The 22,836-nt window shown below is 48.5% G+C and overlaps 1 protein-coding gene across 1 annotated transcript in view; it reads right to left on the bottom strand.

The window, feature by feature from the left end:
- Positions 1–549: 549 nt before the first annotated feature.
- LOC138487574 (zinc finger protein 271-like) overlaps positions 550–22,836 on the bottom strand; it is a 46,737-nt gene continuing 24,450 nt past the window's right edge. The window contains exons 2-3 of the mRNA XM_069614048.1: positions 2,118–3,470; positions 550–722 (exon numbers count right to left, since the gene is read on the bottom strand). Coding sequence (XP_069470149.1) covers positions 550–722; positions 2,118–3,470 — 1,526 coding nt within the window. The remainder of the gene's footprint in view (positions 723–2,117; positions 3,471–22,836) is intronic.

Here is a 22,836-nt window from a genome sequence, read left to right as displayed (position 1 = left end):
TAAAGGGATGAATATAGAATTTGACTTGGGGCGTTACAGGTAAACGTTACAATGTTATATTTGATATAACCACATCTCCATTTTAACTATAACCCTTGCATGTAAACTTGACTGTTTATTATGCAGACGTTTTTCACATTTTATTTAGTGAAGGATTTTATTCCATTCGTGACAGCCAGCAGTCTATAAAAAAAGGAATCAATGTACGGTGAGCCCTTGAGCACTGGCGGAGAGGAGGTGGAGCAGCACAGGAGACATGTCAGCAGCCAAGTTTAGTTTAGGAATGGCAGTGGCAGGGACCCGTGAGGGGGACTCTCAGTATCCAACAGCTTGCTTATAATGCAGTATTCCAACTGCGTTCCAAGCAACAGGAGTGGCTGCTCCCCTAATCCCAGGAGTCAATTGATGATGAAAAAGTGAATATGAATCTGCATTCTCCTTTGCAGGGCCCACCATCCTGCGCTGTTAGGATCAACTTGATCTCTAGGTTCCAGATCCCCTTTCTGTTGCCATTCATGTGTTGATTCCTGATCAGAAGCCGCTTCAGTGCTAGTTGATCTTACGGTCCACAACACTTGTGCTGCTTCTTGCTGTCCATTTCCTAAATTGATTTCGCGGCTTCTGTTGCTTCTTGCTCCTTGTGTCTTTCCTCTTATAATCAGTGCCTCCTGCTTTGGTAAATGTGTACAAACAGCGGGTGATGTAAGGAACCCGAGCCAGGGCTGGCAAAGAGAATGTTCTTTACTAGAAGTTGGAACATCTCACTTTCTTTTAACCTTCTGGGGCCAGTGCACAGCTCCCGATTCTGCAGCTTCTAAGACAGTGCAAGTTATTCCGACCCCTCTGCTGGCCAGCTATACAGTGAACTAACAACACAGCAAGTAGGTTATCCATGTATGAAGTTTAAGCACTGTTGCAACCACCTCAGAACCAACACCTCAGGTGGACCTCTGATGTCCTCTCGGGTTTGATGCCAGGTGAAATAGCTCGCCACACTCGCTGCACTTCTGGGGCACTCACTGCACTTCTCGGGCACTCGCGGCACTTCTCAGGCTTTTCCCCAGACAAGGTCTTCCGATAGCTACAGAGATGTCAACTTTGAATGACGTGTCCCCCACTCTACATTTGTTCAATCTTTCTCCTGTGGGTTCTCTCATGCTGAATTAATGCAGTTACCACATTCTGTGCACCCATAGGGGTTCTGCCCTGTATGGATGCTATGAAGCCAGTTCAGAGTTGATGGGACACAGATATGTTTCTTGCACACTGAGCATTCATAGGGCTTCTCTATAGTATGGGTCTTGCAATGGCTGATCCAGAACAAAGCTTTTCTTGCACCCAGTGGATTAATGGGGCTTGTCACTAGTATGGATCCTGCAATCGCTGCTCAGGGGGAGATCCAGGGCATCTTTTCTTTCACTCTGTGGATTAATAGGGCTTCTCTCTAGTATGGATCATGCAATGGCTGCTCAGAGGGAGATCCGGGGCATCTTTCCTTGCACTCTGTGGATTCATAGGGCTTCTCTCTAGTATGGACCCTGCAATGGCTGCTCCGGGGGAGATCAGGGCATCTTTTCTTGCACTCTGTGGATTAATAGGTCCTCTCTCTAGCATGGACCCTGCAATGGCTGCTCAGTCTGATCCGGCGTGAATCCTTTCTTTCTCTCTGTGCATTAATAGGGCTTCTCTCTAGTCTGGACCCTGCAATGGCTGCTCAGGGGGAGATCCATGGCATCTTCTCTTGCACTCTATGGATTAAAAGGGGTTCTCTCTAGTAAGGACCCTGCAAGGGCTGCTCAGTCTGATCCGGCGTGAATCCTTTCTTTCTCTCTGTGCATTAATAGGGCTTCTCTCTAGTCTGGATCCTGCAATGGCTGCTCAGGGGTAGATCCATGGCATCTTTTCTTTCACTCTGTGGATTAATAGGGCTTCTCTCGAGTATGGACCCCAAAGGATACTCTTACAGTCATAGGGGTTTATTCTCTGTGAAACTTCTGATGGCTGTACATATGTGAACTCTGATCGAAGTTTTCCCCACACGCTCTACATTGGTACAAGTTTTCCCGTGTGAGATATTTTATGTTTTCTGAGGTTCGATTGGCGAGTAAAGTGCTTACCACATTCTGTGCACCCATAGGGCTTCTCCGCAGTATGAGTCCTTTGATGCCTGCTCCTGGCTGAAGGGTCACTGAAGCTTTTCTTGCACTCTGTGCAATGATAGGGTTTCTCCCCAGTATGGATCCTCTGATGCTGGTACAGACCCGACTTCCGACTGAAGCTTTTCTTGCACTCCGTGCACTGATATGGTCTCTCCCCAGTATGGACCATCTGATGCTGGCACAGATGTGAGATAGAAGTGAAGCTTTTCTCGCACTCTGTACATGGGTATGGTCGTTCCCCTGCATGGATCCTCTGATGCCTGGTGAGGTCTGAGCTATCAGTGAAGGTTTTCTCACACTCTGTACACGTGTACCGTTCCGCCCCTGTATGGATCATCTGATGCCTGGTGAGGTCCGAGCTATCAGTGTAGGTTTCCCCACACTCTGTGCACATGTACAGTTGCTCCCCTGTATGGATCCTCTGATGTTCTAACAGATTGGACTTCCAAGGAAAGCTTTTCTCACACACTGCGCACTGGTACGGTCGCTCCCTGGTATGGGTCCTCTGATGGGTGTACAGATGAACCCTCTGACTGAAGCTTTTCTCACACTCCGTGCACTGGTATGGTCGCTCCCCAGTATGGACTCTCTGATGCTGGTACAATTGGGAGGTACAAGTGAAGCTTTTCTCACACTCTGTGCACGGGTGTGGTCGTTCGCCAGTATGGATCTTCTGATGTTTGTACAGATCCGAATTCCAAGTGAAGCTTTTTTCGCACTCTGTACATGGGTATGGTCGTACCCCCGTATGGATCCTCTGATGCTGGTACAGACTTGCCTTCCGAGTGAAGGTTCTCTCACACTCTGTACACAGGTATGTTAGTTCCCCTGTATGGATCCTCTGATGTCTGGTGAGGTCTGAGCTATCAGTGAAGGTTTTCTCACACACTGTGCACTGGTACGGTCGCTTCTTGGTATGGATCCTCTGATGGGTGTAAAGATGAATCCTCTGAGTGAAGCTTTTCTCACACTCTGTGCACTCGTAAGGTCTCTCCCCAGTATGTATCCTCTGATGCTGCTGCAGATCTGAGAGACGAGCAAAGCTTTTCTCACACTCTGTACACTGGTATGGTCGTCCCCCAGTATGGATCCTCTGATGCTTGTATAGATTTGAGCCTGTATTGAAGCTTTTATTACACTCTGTGCACTTGTAAAGTCTGTAGCCTATGTGGGATTTCTTGTGCATATTTAGACTGGTCCTGTTAGTGAAGCATTTCCAACAGACTCTGCAGGTAAGCACTTTCTTCTTCGCATTGCCCCTTATATGTGTCAGGAATTGGGACTGTTGGTCGCAGCTCATGGCTCCATTTTCTATTAAAAGAAGCAGAGAGTTATTTTCGGTCGTGTCATGGAATGACCCAAGAATGCACTAAACACGAGACAAGTTGTTCAGAATATCCATAGGGCCTTATTCTGAGTTTGGCAGAGTGGTAAACAAAAGTGGGGATTCTGTTACACCCTTTTTTTGGTGGTAACGGAACTTCAGCTATTTTTACTGCTCCACCAAATCCTGCGTTTGGTGTTGAAGTGGAGGATTTACCTCCAGCAAAATGCTGGAAGTAAATCATCCACTTTAAGGACAAATATCTGTGGAATTACCCCCCATGGAGTCTTATGGACTCCATAAATGGGCACCAACACTGCCCTACTACCACTTGCAATCACGTGGTAAACCTATGGAACCAAGTTGTGATATCAATAACCAATTCTGCCGGTAATTCATCAGAATTACAACCAAATTACTGCCAAACTCGGAATGAGGCCCAAAGTGCTTTAATAGAAAAACAAATAATCATGTTGTTGAACATAGGTGAGCATGTGTTCAGTAGAGTCCATGTTCACTTGGACGTTCACTACCAGCCAGAGAGGACAATTCAATTGAGAGGAGGTGATGGCACTCAAAAAATAGAACAAAATTGGCAAAACATACATCTCACTCACTACTTCAAAAAGTACACATCAGAATGTGAAATCAGAAATGGTAAATACGCCAAGAGAATGCCTGTCACTAGGGTGCTGGTTAGGGCCCACTGTGGCCCTGCCACATTGTCCAGTGGAGCACCCTGATCTGTGTCTTCAGGTTCCAAAACAATGTCTGTCACAGGGGTGCTGGTTAGGGCCCAATGTGGCCCTGCCACACTGTCCAGTGGAGCACCCTGATCTGTGTCTTCAGGGTCCAAGAGAATGTCTGTCACAAGGGTGATGGTTAGGGCCACCAGCCCTGCTACACTGTCCTGTGGAGCACCCTGATTTTTGTCTTCGGGTTTCAAGTTTCCAAGTGTCCCTAATCCGCTTCTTTAGAGCCTGTGGTACGGGCTTTCCGAGGCCAACAAATCATGGGCTTGGCAAAGTGTTGCACTATCTTATGAGACATAGATTAATCTCTCTCAACACTGATCCATTCTCCCAATATTTCCGGGCCATGCTTAGGGGTCTGCCGTCACCGGATCACCACCCTGTTCTAGGGTCCAGATCCCCTGTCTTAACCTCCAAGTTCTTCAATTCGATTGTACAATCTCGTACCCCGAATCAGCTCTGATGTGTTCGATGGACTGAGCTGGTCTTCTGGAACCTTCCTGATCTCTCCGGCTAGTATGGATATCTTACCTCCCCACACCTTCTCAGACTTCGCAACTCTCCCTCCATCCTCCACCCTAAATGGTAGCGATTCTTTTCTCCCTCACCCTCCTTGATGATTCCTCTTCGGATAACCCTCCCCTCAACCCACTCTCTCTCCAAATGATAACAGCCCCAATCCAATTTCTTCCATACTCTCTCACTAGATGGTAACACATTTTAGATTTTCCTCAACAATTCTCTTTCCAGATTGTAACAATTTTACTTTCATCTTCCTTGATATTCTCCCTCCAGACCTTAACAAATCTGACCTCAGACCTCCTCAGTACCCCCCCCCCCCCCCCAACTCCTCGATATTCTCCCTCCGCATGTTAGTAATCTTCTTTGCCCATCTTAATAATTCCATACTCAGATGGTAAACCTTCTCCTTCCAACCGCCTCAATACTCTGCCCGCAGATAGTGATCAGTCTCTTTCTCCACTGTAAACTCCTCCAGCTCTCCTCTCAAAATCACTCTAACTTATCAATCTCCCCCAAACACCTTCCTTCTGCTTCTTCTCTAAAAGGGCATTGTTTTTGAATAAGCCAGATATTTTTACAGTCTGTCTTTCCTCGTCGTCGGTGGTACTTAGGGTTATGAATTGCACCTGTTCTGTGAATGGATCTCTTCGGTTATAGAGCAACTGCAATTCTGTAATCTCTGTGATGTTAGCCGGAGTGGGAGAACAGTGTTTCTTTTTGTCTATTACATGAGGAACAACACGCATATGCTTCATTTAATTCTTTACATGTGTCAAGCACAACATTATATATGCAGGGATCCCTGCCATATCCCCACATGGACCAGCAGCCACAAGCTCAGGCAACCAGCCCTTCTCACCTTTGACCACCCCACTGCCAGTCACCAAAGGTAAGGCAGGGGACTTCATCACACAAGGTACAACAAATATTACTAGCACCGAGTTCCGAATTAGAGCTCCTGTTGCCCAGTAACAAACTGTGTGATCCTGGGAGTATACATCAACAGCTAAGCTCTCGACTCCCCAGCTCTTCTCCCCTCCCAATCATCCTTTCAGCAACTCTCTTCCAAGGGCTCACAATCTTGGTTTGTCTTTGAGAACAAACTACATCTCCAGCAATGTGTTACTCCCACTGCAACAGCTTGCAGGGTAACCCCTATGAAAAGTCACAAAATGCACCATCTCCTCACGTACCGTTCCACTAGAACCTTCATCTCTATGTTGTCTTCACCTGCCTTGGCTACTGCTCGAGCCTCCCCCTGAACCTTCCTCTGTACCCCTTTAATCCTACTCAATAACATTCTCAACTGGCAATTCACACAATCTACAACCTCCCATGGCCCTCTCCCACATCTACCCACTATGCATGGAAGGGACCTAGCCCCTGGCCAAACCTATCTCCCTGTATTCCCCTCCCCAAACCCTCAGATCTAAAGCTCAATTTAAATCAGGCAGTCCCCTTTCTTCACTGCCTTCAGCTTCTGTCCCCTCTCTTTCCTGCAGCCATACTGCCAAACATAACCTCTCCCATGGGCCTGGAAACTGCCCAGCAATGCTGCTCCTATCCAGGGAAGAGGCACCAGACACCTACAGTCAGGTCCTCCCCCCCTCCTACCACCCACCATCCCCTGTATTGAAGCCATATGCATAGCGCTGCACTCAATGTGAAGAATAGAGTTGTGTGATGAAACAAATTCTGCTATGCAGGACAACAGGGATGAGTAGTGAGGAATGTGCCAAAATACAACTAAACCAGCAACAATCCCGATCACAAGGCACAACATAAATGGTCTCTCATCTTCGGCTCTTCTGGTAACGTGAGACGAGGGCAGGCTATACTCCTAAGTAGGGTGTGAGCCGGCACAGTAGCAACTCAAACAATAGCACTGCAAAACCGAAATAAGATGAACGACCATTCAAGCATATATAGAAATAGATTTTATTTAAATTCAATAAATGCAAAACTAATATAAACACTACTAACCCACGGCAGCAGGCAAGAATGTCAGCAGTAAATGCTCAAGCTTGATGAAGAATGTCTCAAAAAGGTTGAGAGTCGCATCACTTTAAGCCAGGCTAGGGTGAAAGGACAACCTCAAATACTTTGCCTTGGGGCATGGCAGCAGCAAGCCAGGTTTCTAGGTGTTTTACGGTAGTTTGAGACGGTGTTGATAAAGTCTTTCCAATGGCTAGTTGACATTGAGACCATTCGAGACAAGGGCTCCCAGTGCATCCAGTTGGCATTCAAGACAGGGCAAGACGATTGCCTCCTGCGGGGTCCAATCAGCATTCAAGACTAGTTGAGACATTGCTTTCACTGGACTGAATCAGTGGTCAAGATGAAGTGAGTGAGCTGCTTCTACGGATCGAATTATAATTGTTCTTTTATAACCTGCTTAATACCGGAGACCAGTTTCTAAGTGTGAGCCTAGGATCCAAAACGGTGTTGCTATGCATTGCATTGCTGCCAGGACAAAGGTGTTGCCCCTGAGCTATCCTCCCGGCCAAATGGGTGGTGGAGTCAAGATGATTAGCGTCAGAGGGTTGAGTTAGCATTGAGCCTGCTCAAAAATACAGATAAGCAAATCAAAGTGCCAATGCATCACAACAGTTCCTGTATCAACTGAAAGTGAGTCGAGCATTGTTCAGCCGACCCAAAAAGCCTACTGGAGGTGGGAGACAGGACTCTAGGCTGCTCATGGATTTCCGTGTCACTGGGAGACCCCAGTCCATGCTCTCCAGGGACAAGGAGAGGTCTTCGCTGTAGGGAGGTTGCCTCAGAGCAACCGAAGGGGTCCTTTACCTACAGGGAACATGATACTGGTTCCAGTGTTCAGGCAGCAGATAGGCCTTGGTCCACAGCAGCATCATGCCAAATGTTCCTCTGGAATGGTTGAGGGACAGAGCTTGCTTCCTTCTTTGAAGTCTTTGGTCTTCAGCACTCTGGCCAAGGAGTTTGGAGCAGACTATAAACCACAGCCCAAGAGAATCCTAATTCAAGATTTCAAAGATGTATCAACTAAGGGTAGGGATCTCCTCCCTTAAATTATTTTATTGTTTAAAGGGACTTAGCTCAAGAGCAGCACTGTCAGAGTATGGGTAGCCATTGTTTGGGCTGGTATCTTAGTAGCGCAGCACTGAGAGTTGCCGTTTGTGTATCCATTGCGATTCGTTTTTGGTCAGGTGTTGTTGGAAAAACAACGTTTTGAGAGAATTGCGGAATTGGAAAATTGTGTGGGCATTCCGAGCGGAGTACCGGGTCGAGTTCCAGAGGGTGGGTGAGTGACAAGGGAAGGAATGCTTATGGGTATGGGCGGTGTAAGAAACTCAGGGTGGCAACAGTAAAGGCAGACACAACTGATCACAGTTCAAGGGTGTTTATTAAACTGTAAATGCAGGGTGGAAAAACACCCATTTTAAACCTAAATCTAAGATGGGAGTAAGTCTTGACCATCAAATGAAAAATAACGCAGTCCTTGCGGCGTTGTGTCAAAATAAAAGGGCCAATACTAAAGAAAAACCTATTGCCAATTCCTTACAAGCATTTACAGAAAGTGTGGGATAGGGTTTCAATAAAGAAAGAAGTGTTCCCAATAAGACAAGATGTGTTTGCCAGGGGTCTCCCTTCCACACGTTTTCCGCATGGGACAAGGTGGAACCTTGAAGCACAGCACACGCTCAAGCTTTCCCAGCACGAGCCGACAGTTCCGTTCCAGCTATCAGGTTCTTCGATGGTTACGTTGATTTTCAATAAATGTCTCTTGCTTCAAGGGCCTGATGTATTCAGCAAACAATAAAAAAGTTATTTTGCGCATACACATTGGGTGATGGCTTCATCCCTGGGTCCCCCTCTTCTAGGCCCGGACCCCTCACGAATCGTATTCAACAAATCAATTGAACAGTTCCTTTCTCAATGGACTTGGGTTTTGAGTTTTCACCCACTTGACAACAGGGACAATTCACTTCCCCTGGTCTTCCAGTACTTCTTACTTTCACAAGTCTTTGGTGTCTTTTTTTTTTTTTAAACAGTTCTTCCGGCTTTGTCCCCGATTGTCGGCTTCCCTCTACCGGGTTCACTCTCACCAACCTTTACAGACACTTCACTGTGAATACCCCTTGGTAAGGTTCACTTCGCTCAACACATTATTCTGGTTGTCGGCTTCCCTCTGCTGAGTTCACATTCGCCAACTTCTACAAACTGTTCACTGTACTTCAGGACTTTGCCCCTTTTGTTAGCATCCCTGCGCCGGGTTCACTCTTGCCAACTTTTACGAAACACACTGTTCATATACTGATTTCACCATGCAGGATTTGTTTTCCTCAGCTTCACAATCATCTGTCGGTCAAAGACATTCGATGGTACAGAACATTTCACTAGACCCCTGTATGACCACTTTGACCTTTCTTCGCCTCTTCCCAAGGCCTTCTGGTTACGGTACACCCATGTGGTGCCGGACGCCTCTTTTGCTGTGGTTTTCCCCATCTTTCATCAATTGTTTATATCTTTCAATGTTCAAATTAGCAGCCTGCTACTTTTTGTTCAACAGAGTTCGGTTTCTTATGGACTCTCCCCTCGACTCACCGGCTGTGATGAATCGATTGGCTTTCTTCTCCTTCGAGTCAAGGCTGGTACCACGTAGACAGGTTTCTTTAGGTTTCTCTCCCCAGCTTGGTTAATCAGCAGAGGAGGGTCTTGTGTACCATTGACATCTGCTGCAACATACGCTGGCCTTTGTCCGCGGTTTTATGTTTTCGTCTGCAGAGTTTTCACAGGACTTGATTGGAAAGGGCAAGGTCACTTCTCTCCTTGTCACCCTCTCAGTATTCGCCATCTTTCGCCTCCTCTTGAACTGCCGTACTGAGTTAGCTCTCATGTCGTGCGGTCCGCCTTGCTCGTCTTGTGCTCCACCTTTTATCCCAGTGGTGAAGGGAAAGGGCCGTCAGGTGTGTGTGATTCTGGTCCATTGCCTGACCTTTAGGTTGGGACATGTCAAGTGAACAGCTCTGGAATTAGTCAGTTGTCTTTTGTGTTGTGCGAAGGTGTTCGTGGCAGAAAGGGGGGTTAGAGTGTTCGGGTATCCTAAGGGGTATAGAGATGGAGGTGTTGTAGAGGATTATGGTTCTTGTCCTAGGGGTTTGGACAATTTCGGAATAAAGAGATTGGTAGGGTTTGTGAAGAAAACGGGAGGGATTGGGATTATTATCATGAAATAAAAAAGTGGTTTCGTGGGAACGGTAATGTTTTGTCTGAGCAGGTTGGGAATGCAGGAAATGATCATCAGAGGGATGGGAAAGAATAACTAGGAGTATTCGGGTAGAACAAGGAAAAGCAGGAATTCTGAGAGAGGTGGTTTCTGGATTTAACTGGGTTCGGGATTCTAGGGGATTTTGACGACAGGAAGGGGGTGTATGTATTACAGCCTACAAAGGTCTTAGGTATCTCGTCCTCCCCTCCTTCTTCAGTACTATACCGCATCTCACCTGGGGTATTTCCCCAAACATACCCCTGACATCCCCTACCCAGGTGACACTCCCTCGCTCATCCAACCCCAGGGTTGGGATCTGAGAGTGGCAGCCCTTCTCTGGCCACCTGAATAAGGGATTTCCAAGGTCTACCTGGGAGAATATCCTCAGGTTTCTCACAGCAGATAAGATGCGATTCAAGCAGGCTGGCCGATTGCTGCACAAAGAGCATGTGGCACTTGATATATGGAGCTCAACCGCCAGATACGCTGGCGTGCTACCCGTGACTGAGTTGTAGATGATACATGCAGTCTTGAATAGGATCCTGCCATGGAGAGGAAGCCATTGTAGTTCACGTAGGATGTGGGTAATCCTTTCACATTTCCACACACTCCTAATAAGACGTGCTGCATCGTTGTGAGCAGCTAGAAGTTCCGTCAGAAGAGCATTTCCCCCATCCATGTGTGACACCAAAAGGACCTGCACTACAGCCAAAAAGTCCTCTGGTTGGATGAAGGGTTTGATTTTGCAAAGGGTGGTGATTAGGAGTTACGCCGTTTGGGTCTTTTAGGCTGTGTGTTTCTGGAGGGACAGGCTGCTGTCAATGGTGAAGCATAAGGATTACGCTGAATCCGAGAATTGTGGACCAAATCCTTCTGGGTGCATATCATTGAACTATTGTTGGACAAGTTTTTGTTTAACAGGAGGACAAATTCAGTCTAGGATGGGTTAAGTTTAAGGTAGGCAGGTGACATCCAGGACTGAAAGGTGGCTATGTAAGGGCAGAGACGATTGATGTCCTGTGAGCCTTTTACTCATGTACAACGGAGCATCGCCTGTGTTTTGGTGGATGGCTATATCAGGATTTTTGAGGAGTGTGCCCAGAGGCTCTATATGTAAAGGTTAAAAAGGACTGGTGAGAGAATGGATTCTTGGGGGACATAACAGGAGACTGAGTTAGTTAGAGCACAATGGGCCTCATTCTAGGTTTGCCGGTCCAGAAACAACAGTGCCGATAAGCTTACCGGCACAGTTGTTTCCAGAATGGAAAACTACAGGTTTGCCTGTCGCAGCCGCTGTGCCCAACAGGTATGACCCTGCTGGGCACAGAAGTCACAGCAGGCAAAGCTGTCATGGAAGCACCAGCACCGTTAACAATGGCGGCAGTGCTTCCGTGTCCCTATTTCACATCCTATGGGACTCTCTGGGAATGGGGATTAATGAATTCGCCAGGGCCCGTTTTCCCGGCCGCTGGACTTGGAATAGCCCAGTGGCACCGGGAAGTCAGGCGCTGGATATTTTTTACAGGTCTGGCAGCAACCCGCCGGTGGCACCGGCATGGTTACCGCCAGACCCATAATGAGGCCCAATGTGTTAATCTGCGTGGCCTGGTGTCTGCCCGCGAGGTAGGAGGTAAACAAATTCAGGATCGTGCTACAGAATTGCATCCTGTTGGCAAGGAGGGAGAGGAGGATTCAGTAGTTGACCATGTCAAATGCAGCTGCGAGATCAAGGGGACAAGGAGGCATGAGTCGCCCGTATCCATGATTTGGAGGTCATCGTCCACCAACTGGATGATGGCAGCCTCAATGCTATATTGGGGCAGAACCCGACAATTAGGAGGTGAGGTTGAGCGATTCTGGTGAGTAGTTGTATAGAGTCTACGTATTCCAAGGGCTTTTACATAGGCAAAAAAAACACAGCCGAGTTGTTCTCTTCTAGCCTTCTGTGGGGGCTCTATTCTAGGCAGCTGTGTGCAGATTCCTTTGCCTTCTGATGCGACGAGAGCTCTGTCGGAAGGAATTGGGAAGGGGCAGGAGGTTTGGGAGCCATAGCAATATCCTCTGGTACTCCTCTGAACTGTAGTTCTCGCCTGTACCATTTTAATTCCACCCCCTTTCTGTGCCTACATGAAATAGTCTCCACTAATCAGCATCCTGATGAGAGGGCCCCATTGTATCGACAGGGCTGCCTTTGAAGCACTGGTTCTCATGTAACCGCCAGGGGAGAGTTCCTGTGCCCTGTAGATGACATGTCTTCTTGGAGGGACTAAAGAGGGTTTTTCTTGGGTTGGACGCATATAGCGGTTTTGGGTGAACCAGCCCAAACAACTAAATACACGCCACTGCCACCAGGCCGTGCCTTGATTGGGTCACATCCTTTTCTTGTGGCTGCCTAATTGTGCAATCCTATCAGACACCAACAGACCTGGATTATATTTATCATTTACAATCTAAAACCAGAGTTCTGAGAACACGCAATTATATAATTTTTAATCAATGTCACTCAGTTAAAAGCAACCGTCCATCAGCACTTACTTGGTGTTTACCAAAACAGCAGCTACTCACAGACATGCACATCTGACCATGACCCCGTCATGTGTTGGTTTCCATGTGATAATGTCACCTTGAAATTCTCACCATATTCTGACCCCTAAATTACTTTCCACAAATATTTAGGTGGGGTATCATTTTATATTATAAACTCCAATCCTAGAATATGTGAGTAAAGCGTTTGATTTTTATTGAGGGTGCATTTTCTGGGAAATGTAACCCCTCACGGCCATTTCCCATGCGACTATCACTGGACACCTCATGTTGCCGCTACTGCCGAGTGTTTCAGACCCGCATAGTTACACGTGTGCACCATGCTTTTTGGCATCAAGCATTATGTGCATGAGGTCTTGTTAGCAGATCTCACTTTCAGAAGCTGAACCACCAGCATCATTTTATAATTAAAAATCACCTACTCATTTTGTTAAGCCCCTGCAAGGGTTTTGTCCACTCATTTTCAATCTCATGTACAGCGTCAACCCATCAGAAGTACGAACAAACAAAACATTCTTGCTGGGACATTTTTACAATTATTTATGAATATCATTATGACCCATAACCCCATCCAATGTGTACAGTCCCTGCTCTGCACTGCATTGCATTGCATTGCGGGATGAACAGGAGTTACCTGCGTATGACTCCTGATTTCATTATTTGTTTTGGTTGTCTTCATAACAGAACATTCAATGCTGAATTTTTTTTAATGAAATGCTAAAGTTACACTTCTGTCAAAAGGTATGTTTCTTTAGGAAGGTGGAGTCTTATACTGGTCTTCCCTCGTTTCTGCGCTCAATTGTATCTAGGTTGCAATAATATAGAAATAACAAGTAGCGCTTGACTCGGTTAGAAAAGCCTGAAACCAAGCCATTGCATGGTCAGAGACACCCACCACTGTGGTGAGTCTAGACAGAAACGATATCGAAATACTGCGTACCAAAGGCTGCAGCAGAGAGGTCCAAGGTGATTCATAGAGTCAGTGCTCCTTCATCAGGACTTTTTCAGAACATCGTCCCATAATGCAAGCACTGCAGTCTCAGTTCCATGTACGGGACGGAACCCAGATGGTCTAAGTTACTTACCTGTAACTATTGTTCTCCTGCACGGGCTCATGAATAGTCCCTGTTGTCAGGCTGGGAAACCTCAGTAAAAGAAAATACAGTTTCACTTTCACTCTAAAACTGTATTTCTCCTCTAAACCAATCACTGTCCTCTGGGTCATACTGCCCCATCCAATGACAGTCCTCTTCCTAAACCCCTTCCCTGGCAGCTATCTTCAGATTTGGTAAGCACGTAAAGTGGCAGTATGACCAAGAAGAGCCGCAGAGGGGTAGGTGGGAGGGAATACTTGCCAGACCCATGCTGGAGAACAATAGTTACAGGTTAAGTAACTTAAACCTTCTCCAGCATGGGGTCTGGCATGGATTCACATGCTCATGAATAACGAATACACAGCAGTACAACATTACATAACCTTAGGAGGTGGCAAAGCTCAACAGAAACAATTAACTCTTACCTCTGGAACAGACTCACTTCAAGAAAACGGGTTGCGTAGCACTGCTTGGCCGACTCTGGACTCCTCTCTGGAAACTCTGTTGGCGCAGTAGAATCTCGTGAAGGTGTGCATGGACCCCCATGTAGCAGCCCTGCAGATGTCCAGCAGGTGCACACCAGAAAGGAACGCTGTCATCGCAGCGATAGCTCTGGTGGAGTGGGATCTCTGACGGCCGGGAAGCAGTCGGTTCGCCAACCGATGACAGTGCGTGATGCAGCCGGAGAGCCACCTTGAAATGGAAGCCTTGGAAAAGGCCTTCCCATGGTTCACAGGACCAAAGTTCGCAAACAGTTGTGAAGTCTTACGAAAACTCTTCGTGCGTGTCACGGATAACTTCAGGGAACGAGCAATGCCCACCGAGTGTAAGGCCCTTTCTGCCGGCCTTTGAAGGTTTCGTGCAGAAAACAGGTAACACCAATACCTCGTTGAGGTGGAATTTCGACGGAACCTTCGGCATGAAAGAGCGGTGCGAACACAGTACCACCCCTGTATTTTAAAAAAGGTAGCATGCGCTCCTCTCCAGAAAGAACATGGCATGATAACCTGTTCTGAGATGAAAGTGTGCAGCACACGCTTTTTGCTCACTGTACCTTTCACAGATGGGAAATATCCATTTGCATATCAGTCTTTGTCCCGCACACATGGGCAGTCCAGCACCGAAATGCTATGGCAATTCCTCTCTGAATATGAGTACCAACAGCAACCCCATACACATGTTTCAGCCTTGTTGGGCCTCATCAGTGAGTGAGGTGAAGCTGTGCCTCTCTGAGCACAGTGAGCAGGGAGTCCACGTCTGGTTGCCCCCAGGTAACTCAGGGTGACCAACCCCAAGTGCCTTGCAAATATTTCAAAAAAGGTAGCTGGCGCTCCTCTCCAGAAAGAACATGACATGAAAACCTGTTCTGAGATGAGTTTGCAGCACATGCTTTTTGCTCACTGTACCTTTCACAGATGGGAAATATCCATTTGCACATCATGCTTTTTCGAGGGCTGACATTTAGAAACACTTGAAACTTCTTGGAGTCCCACGAAAAGGTTGAACAGGATGAAACTAGGGAGCACAACGCTAGTAGATTACTTAATGGCACCGGAATGGGCCGACTCGTATTTAGATCCCGCGTTAACCACTAGATCTACAGAAATGGTAGCCAGCACTACTCCAATAGCACAAACAGCCATTATGACAACCCAGGCACAAGTGCATTCCCAAGACCCCACAAGTACTCAAGGAGGGAGGGAAGTAGCCAAAGAGATGCAATTAGCATCATTACATCATTGGAGAAGGGGCTTGGAATATACACTAACCACCAAAGATTTCAGAAAAGAATTAAAGCCCATTTCTGTAAAAAGAGAAACAAAAGCCTAAATGACATGGAAAATGACACAAAAATAAACGAGGTTAGTCTCCACACTAACGAAGGAACCCTTTCTGCCATGAATTTTGTGCTGGGTTCTCTGCCTTTGAGCTTCTCAAGGCGGAGTTCCACGCACAAGCTGGAAAACTCCTTGAGCTAACTAATGAAATGACTAACTGTGACATAGCAGTGGTGTGGATAATCAATGTCATTAACTTAGAAGTAGCAAAACAATGCATGGGCATTGCATCAATCCAAGCTGTTGTGTCCTCAACTAGAAAAGAAGAAGAAACCGTTTCCATCTGTTACATGGGCTCTCACAACAGCTAGAGTACCGGCCCGTAGCCACTGAGGGAGAAAAGAAGATGGAATGAACCAGCCTTTTGACGATTCCCCACTATCAGACTCTACCCTAGAAGAGTTTAGGCGCCTGGCTAATGTTGTCGAAGGGACAGTGGAGACAAACAACGATCCCTCCTTGATCCAAACCAGGGAATCAATACAGAACACAGAAAAGACACGGGAGGAATGGACCCCTGCGAGTCACCAGAACTAGAGAGGAAGAAGAAAGACAAAAAAAAAGAGAAACAAGGGGAAAAAGAACAAATACCTCCTCTGGGAGATGTTAAAAAAAAAAAATGTTTAAATGTTTTTAAAAAAATCAAAAAAATAAGAAAAATATGGGAACAAAAACCTCAGGGGTAAATCTTTATCAAAAACATTTTGCTCCCCACTAGCAATGATATAATAGAGAAGAGTCAAGAAAATAGTGGAGAAGAGATAGTTGTGGACTTCAGTCCAGCTCGACTTTCAACAACTGCCGAATCCGTTCAAACAAGAACATTTAAAAAATCAAGCACAGAAAAGTCAGAAAGATCAACTAGAAGAAGCCCCAGAGATTATAAATGTAAATGTGGGCCTTCAGACAGACCTCTATGTGAAATCATCAAATGGTCCAGGTGAAGCGGACAACCAGACCGTAAAGACTTCCTCAAAAGAGCCAGATACGGTTCAACAAGGAGATGTAAAAGCACAGCCCCAAAAAGGAAAGGGAATAGGGAGCATTCCATGGGACCCAATATTTCTACAGAAAAGTCAGTCTGCCCTAAAGATGAACAACTGTGAGGATGCATCTCAAGGTGCCACTGTGAAAAAAGATCTCAAATTGGCACCTATATTCATAAAGCAACCGCAAAAAACACCTTTGCCATTATATTGCCTGTGATATCGACCGAACCATTCAGACCAGCTGAGCACGGGCATCCAAACTGCTCACACAGACACCGAAGGAACTGGAGCGTCGCCGCCTCTGCAGGCGCAGCGTGCCATCGCGAAGCGAAGCAGGAGCTTCCCGCACATCTCAAGGTAGGCCCCCTGGGCTTGTTAGATCCTTCTTTAAGCTCTCGCATTTCCGCACAAACTACACACCAACTCTGCTTTTTATTCCTGACCCCGACTTCTACCACAATCCGCCTGAAAGTGCCATTTCTCGGCAAAATCCAGCCAGAATCCAGCAAGCTCCTTTATTGTCCACTGAGGCTGCCTCTCTTAAAGTACTCAGTGTTGTGCCTTATGGTCGCTTTCAGACCTCATTTGAACTGTGTTTTGCCTTACGGTCGCTTTCAGACCTCATTTGAACTGTGTTTTGCCTTATGGTCGCTTTCAGACCTCATTTGAACTGTGTTTTGCCTTACGGTCGCTTTCAGACCTCATTTGAACTGTGTTTTGCCTTATGGTCGCTTTCAGACCTCATTTGAACTGTGTTTTGCCTTATGGTCGCTTTCAGACCTCATTTGAACTGTGTTTTGCCTTATGGTCGCTTTCAGACCTCATTGAATTGTGTTGTGTTGTGCCTTATGGTCGCTTTCAGACCTCATTTGAATTGTGTTGTGCCTTATGGTCGCTTTCAGACCTCATTTGAATTGTGTTGTGCCTTATGGTCGCTTTCAGACCTCATTCGAATAGTGTTGTGCCTTATGGTCGCTTCCAGACCTCATTCGAATTGTGTTGTGCCTTATGGTCGCCTTCAGACCTCCTTTGAATTGTGGTGTGCCTTATGGTTACTTTCAGACCTCATTTGAATTGTGTTGTGCCTTATAGTCGCTCATTTGCAATCCGGCCAGTGCCTCCTGCTGCACATAGCCACACTGTTACCTCCTAGGACCTAGGATGCTTTTCAGCCCACTCTGAACTGATACCCAGACTAGGTCCACCCAATCTGACTGTGTCCTCCTCCACACACAGCCCCGCCCACCTTACAATCATGCCCATAGCGTCCTGCAAGCTCACCGCTGCCACCACCACGCTACTCACGCTACTCACTCTCCTCACCACACTCACCGCTTTCAAACACTATACTCGCATCCACCCCCTCAGACCCACACCTCTAAGCCCACTCGCCCACCATAAGCTTCTCGCTACCCCAGATACCACACTAACCATGCCACACCGCACACCCGGTGTTGTAACTATGCATAGACTAGAAAGACTTAGAGCTCGCACTCAGACCACAGAACTTAGCACACTACCCCTTCCCACAGAATACAGGAACTATAGACTGAGTTCCCGCTCCATCTCCAAACGCTGCACCCACATGGGATACCCACTCTCACAGCCCACCACCCACCAACCTCGCCACACCCCCCTACACCACCTCACTCAACTTATCAGATACGACCACCTCTCGCACTTCCACAAATAAACCACACACACCGCACATTAAATGTGCCCTCCTCAATGTCCGATCACTCCCAGCTCATGCATCTGATATTCATGACCTCATAACTAACAATAACATTGACCTATTGGCCATCACTGAGACATGGTTTCATGACGCATCAGGCCCCGCCGTTGCACTTGCACTACCACCAGGCTTCACCATACTCAGACAAGACAGACCTGAACGAACAGGAGGCGGAGTAGCCCTCATCTACAAAGAGAACCTCCAGCTCCGACCTGTCAGTCACCCCTCGACCAACAACTCCGACCTCTTATCGGCCAAACTCACACTGTCACCCAACAGCACCATCAACATTCACCTACTATACCGCCCCCCAGGCAACACTCCAGACTCCCAGGAAAACATCATTCACATCCTCAGCAATAATATCAAAAGCTCCACCAAAACCCTTCTACTAGGAGACCTCAATCTCGGCTTCAATGATACCAAGGTCAAATCCGCAGCCACTCTCACCAAGGAACTCAATGACCTGGGCTTCACCCAAAAAGTCCTACTCACACCAAAGGACGCATTCTTGACTGGACTGTAACTGCCTCTCCACTATCACCTCTAACACCACAATGCCCTGGACTGACCACAACTGCATAGAATTCTCTTCCTATCACCAAAAACCACAAAACTCTGACCCCTGCTAGCGCCACACAAGTCAGAAGCTCTAAAAAACTCATAGAAGATAACCTGCGCCCATACCTCAATACCCCCGAGCTAGCTCCCCCATTCGCTAATGACCCCAATATCCCAGCAGACATCTACAAAGAGGTCATCACCAAAGCTATCAATGAAATAGCACCACTCGAATGGAAAAAAGAAAAAAAATCCCTACACACCAACTCATGGTTTACTGAAGAAGGAACAAGTTACTTACCTGTAACTGTTGTTCTCCAGCATGGGTCTGGCATAGATTCACATGCTCATGAATATTCCCTGTCGTCAGGCCGGGAATCCTCGGTAAAGAAAAAATCAGTATCAGTTTTGTTTCTGATCTGTCTTTCTTAGTAGTAACCAATCACTGATCTCTGGGTCATACTGCCCCCAGCCAATGACTGCCCCCTACCTAAGCCCCTCCCCTGGCAGCCATCCTCAGATTTGGTAGCACGTAAAGTGGCAGTATGACCAAGTGAAGAACCGCAGAGGGGAAGGAGTTAGGGTTTGCATGTGAATCCATGCCAGACCCATGCTGGAGAACAACAGTTACAGGTAAGTAACTTGTTCCTTCTCCAGCATGGGGTCTGGCATGGATTCAGATGCTCATGAATATAAGAATACATAGCAGTATACACATACACAACCACGGGAGGTGGCAACAGGCTCAACATTAAGCAATACAACAACTCAACATTAAGCATCTCTTACCTCCTCACCAGGCTCACTTTAAGCGAACAGGTTGTGCAGCACTGCTTGGCCGACCCTGGACTCCTCCCTGGAGTCCCGATCGACAGAGTAGAATCGTGTGAAGGTGTGCGTCGACCTCCACGTAGCAGCCCTGCAGATGTCCAGCAGGGCCACACCAGACAGGAACGCCGTGGTAGCAGCGATCGCTCTGGTCGAATGCGCTCTCGGACGGCCGGGCAGCGGTCGGTTTGCCAACCGGTGACAGTGCATGATGCAGCCGGAGAGCCATCTGGAAATGGAAGCCTTTGGGAGAGCCTTCCCTTGATTCACAGTTCCAAAGTTCACAAACAGCTGTGATGTCTTCCAAAAACTCTTTGTGCGGTCCACATCCAGCGAGTGCAAAGTCCTCTCGGCCGGAGACGAAGGCAACGGGAAGAAAACTGGTAACACCAAGGGCTCGTTGAGGTGGAAGTCTGACGGCACCTTGGGCATAAAGGAGGGGTGCATCCTCAGCACCACCCTTGTGTCGTGAAAAGTCAAGTATGGAGGCTTGCAAGATAGGGCCTGGATCTATCCCACTCGTCGTGCGGAGGTGATGGCCACAAGGAATGCTGTCTTCCACGACAGGAACTTCAACAGCGCCGAATGCATAGGCTCGAATGGGGCCCCCCCCCATGAGCCTGGTCAGCACCACGTTGAGCTCCCAGGCCGGGGCAGGGGCCTTCACCGGCGGGAACGATCGGAATAATCCCTTCATAAATTCCTTCACCAGGCAATGAGACCACAAGGACGACCCGTCCTGTAGTTCTGGTGTATCGGGAAATGGCAGCCAGATGTATCTTGATGGAGGTGTGAGCCAGTCCAGCTTTGGCCAGCGACAATAGGTACGGCAATACTTGAGGGGCCGTAATCCGTAGAGGGTTAATCTTCTGTGCACGGCACCAGACAGAGAACCTCTTCCACTTATGTCCATAGCATTTGAGAGTTGAGGACGCCTTGGCTTTTGCAAGAACCTCTCTGCAGTCAGCCAGGATATTGTATCCTCCAAACTCTAGTGCTGCAGGAGCCAAGCCTGCAAGTTCAGCAACTCCGGGTCCTGATGGAGAATGGCGTCTCCTTCTCTGGAGAAAAGATCTGCGTCCGTCGCCAGCTTGATAGGTGGGGGACGCTGACAAGTCCAGAAGGTCCGGGAACCAGATCTGTCTCGGCCACGCCGGTGCGACGAGGATCATCCTGCACCTGGACCTCTTGAGCTGGTTGATGAGACGGAGCAGCAACGGCTGCTGAGGGAACGCGTACAGGAACAGGCCGTCCCAAGAGAACGAGAAAGCATCGCCCAGGCTCCTCGGTTGTGCGAACCTGCTGGCGAACCTCTGGCACTTGGAGATCGTCGCCGTCGCGAACAGGTCGATCTGGGGTTTGCCCCACCATTGAAAGAGCCGATCCACCTGGTCCTGGCGTAGTTCCCACTCGTGGCACGAGCGGAGCGCCCTGCTGAGTGAGTCAGCAATGGTGTTTTTTATTCCTGCCAGGTGGAAGGGAACCAGAAACATCCCCTGGGCGATGGCCCAGTGCCACAGATCCTGGGCCTCCTTGGATAGGGCTGGGGATCTGGTGCCTCCCTGCTTCCGGATGTAGAACATCATGGTGGTGTTGTCGGTGAAGATCCTCGCCACTTTGTCCTTGAGGGACGGAAGGAACGATTTGAGCGCCCAGAACACGGCTCGTAGCTCCAGGATGTTGATGTGAAGAGACCTCTCCTCTGGGAGCCAGAGGCCTCTTGCGTGGAGATCTCCGGTGTGGGCCCCCCCATCCCTCCAGGGAGGCGTCAGTCGTTACTGTCTCCTGATACGCCGGGGCCTGAAAGTCCATGCCTGCCGCGAGGTGCGCCCGGGCACTCCACCATAGAATACGGAACTCCTCATCGAGCGGAATCCTGTCTTCGAAGCTGCCCGCCGCTTGAATCCAGCGGGCGTCGAGGCACTCTTGTAGCGGACGCATCCGAAGTCTGCAAAGGGGCACAAGGTAGATGCATGAGGACATCATCCCGAGGAGGGACTGGATGGACCTCACTCTGGCCACATCCGTGGCTAACAGGCGCTGCACCTTGCCCAAAACGGCCTTCGTCCTTTCTTCCGACGGAGATACCAGCCGCTTCACTGTATCGAGCTTTGCTCCCAGAAACAGTGCCACCTGCGACAGGACCAGATAGGATTTGGGGTAGTTGATGGCGAATCCCAGCTCCGTGAGCAGGTGGACGGTCCTCGATGTGTGTTGGACGGCGAGTTCTCTTGACCTTACATGGATTAGCCAGTCGTCCAGGTAGGGGTAGACGTGGATCCCTTGCAGGCGCAGCCGCACCACCACAGGTGACCACCCTGGGTGCCGACTTTAATCCGAACGGCAGGGCTCTGAATTGGTAGTGATGCCCCTGGACTACGAATATGAGGAACTTTGTGTCCTTTTAGAATGGGGATGTGGAAGTAAGCATCCTCCAGGTCCAGTGACGATAGAAGTCGCCCTCCTCCAGCTGTCCCAGCACGTGCTGGAGGGTGACCATCCTGAATTTCTGTGCCTTGATGTACCTGTTCAACCGACGCAGGTCCAGGATGGGGCGTCAACCGCCTATCTTTCTGACGAGGAAGTATCTTGAGTATACTCCGGAGCCCCGGAGCCTCTTGGGGACGAGCTTGATGGCACCCTTCTTGAGCATCGCCCTTACCTCCAACAGCAGTTGAGGGACATGATTCTCCTTCCTGGCCACAGGAGGAATGCAAGGACACTTCCTTTGACATTCCAGCGAGTGTCCACGGGCCAGGGTGTCCAGCACCCAACGGTCGGTGGAGATGACTCCCACACGCTGACGAACTTCGTCAGCCGGCCTCCCACCGGGGTGCTTCTGTGGGGGCCCGATGCTACGGCCGGTTCAGTCCTGCTTGGAAGAGGCCTTGCCGCCTTGGCCTCCTTGCCGACGGCGGCAAGACCCTCCTTGCTTGCCGCGGCCTCTATAGGCCTCCTGGGACGAGGAGCGGGCCGCCTGGCGGTAAGTAGAAGAGCCGCCGCTGGATCCCTTGGAGGCTCCCTGTCTGCCTCCAGAGTTCCGAAAGGGCTGCCGTTGCTGAAGGACTCCTAGGGCACAGGCTGTTTCTGTGTCTGTTTTGATAGGCTGGAGGGACTCATCCACCGTCTTTCCAAACAGGTTGTTGCTGTCGAACGGCATGTCCAACACTCTGGTCTGGACGTCCTGGCGAAAGTCCGTCGCCTTGAGCCATCCTCGTCGTCTGAGGCAAACCCTGTTGCCCAGT

This window comes from Ambystoma mexicanum, chromosome 9, assembly GCF_040938575.1.
Source record: "Ambystoma mexicanum isolate Mex_15411 chromosome 9, UKY_AmexF1_1, whole genome shotgun sequence".
Classification (NCBI taxonomy): Eukaryota; Metazoa; Chordata; class Amphibia; order Caudata; family Ambystomatidae; genus Ambystoma; species Ambystoma mexicanum.
This window is presented reverse-complemented; position numbering and strand designations above follow the sequence as displayed.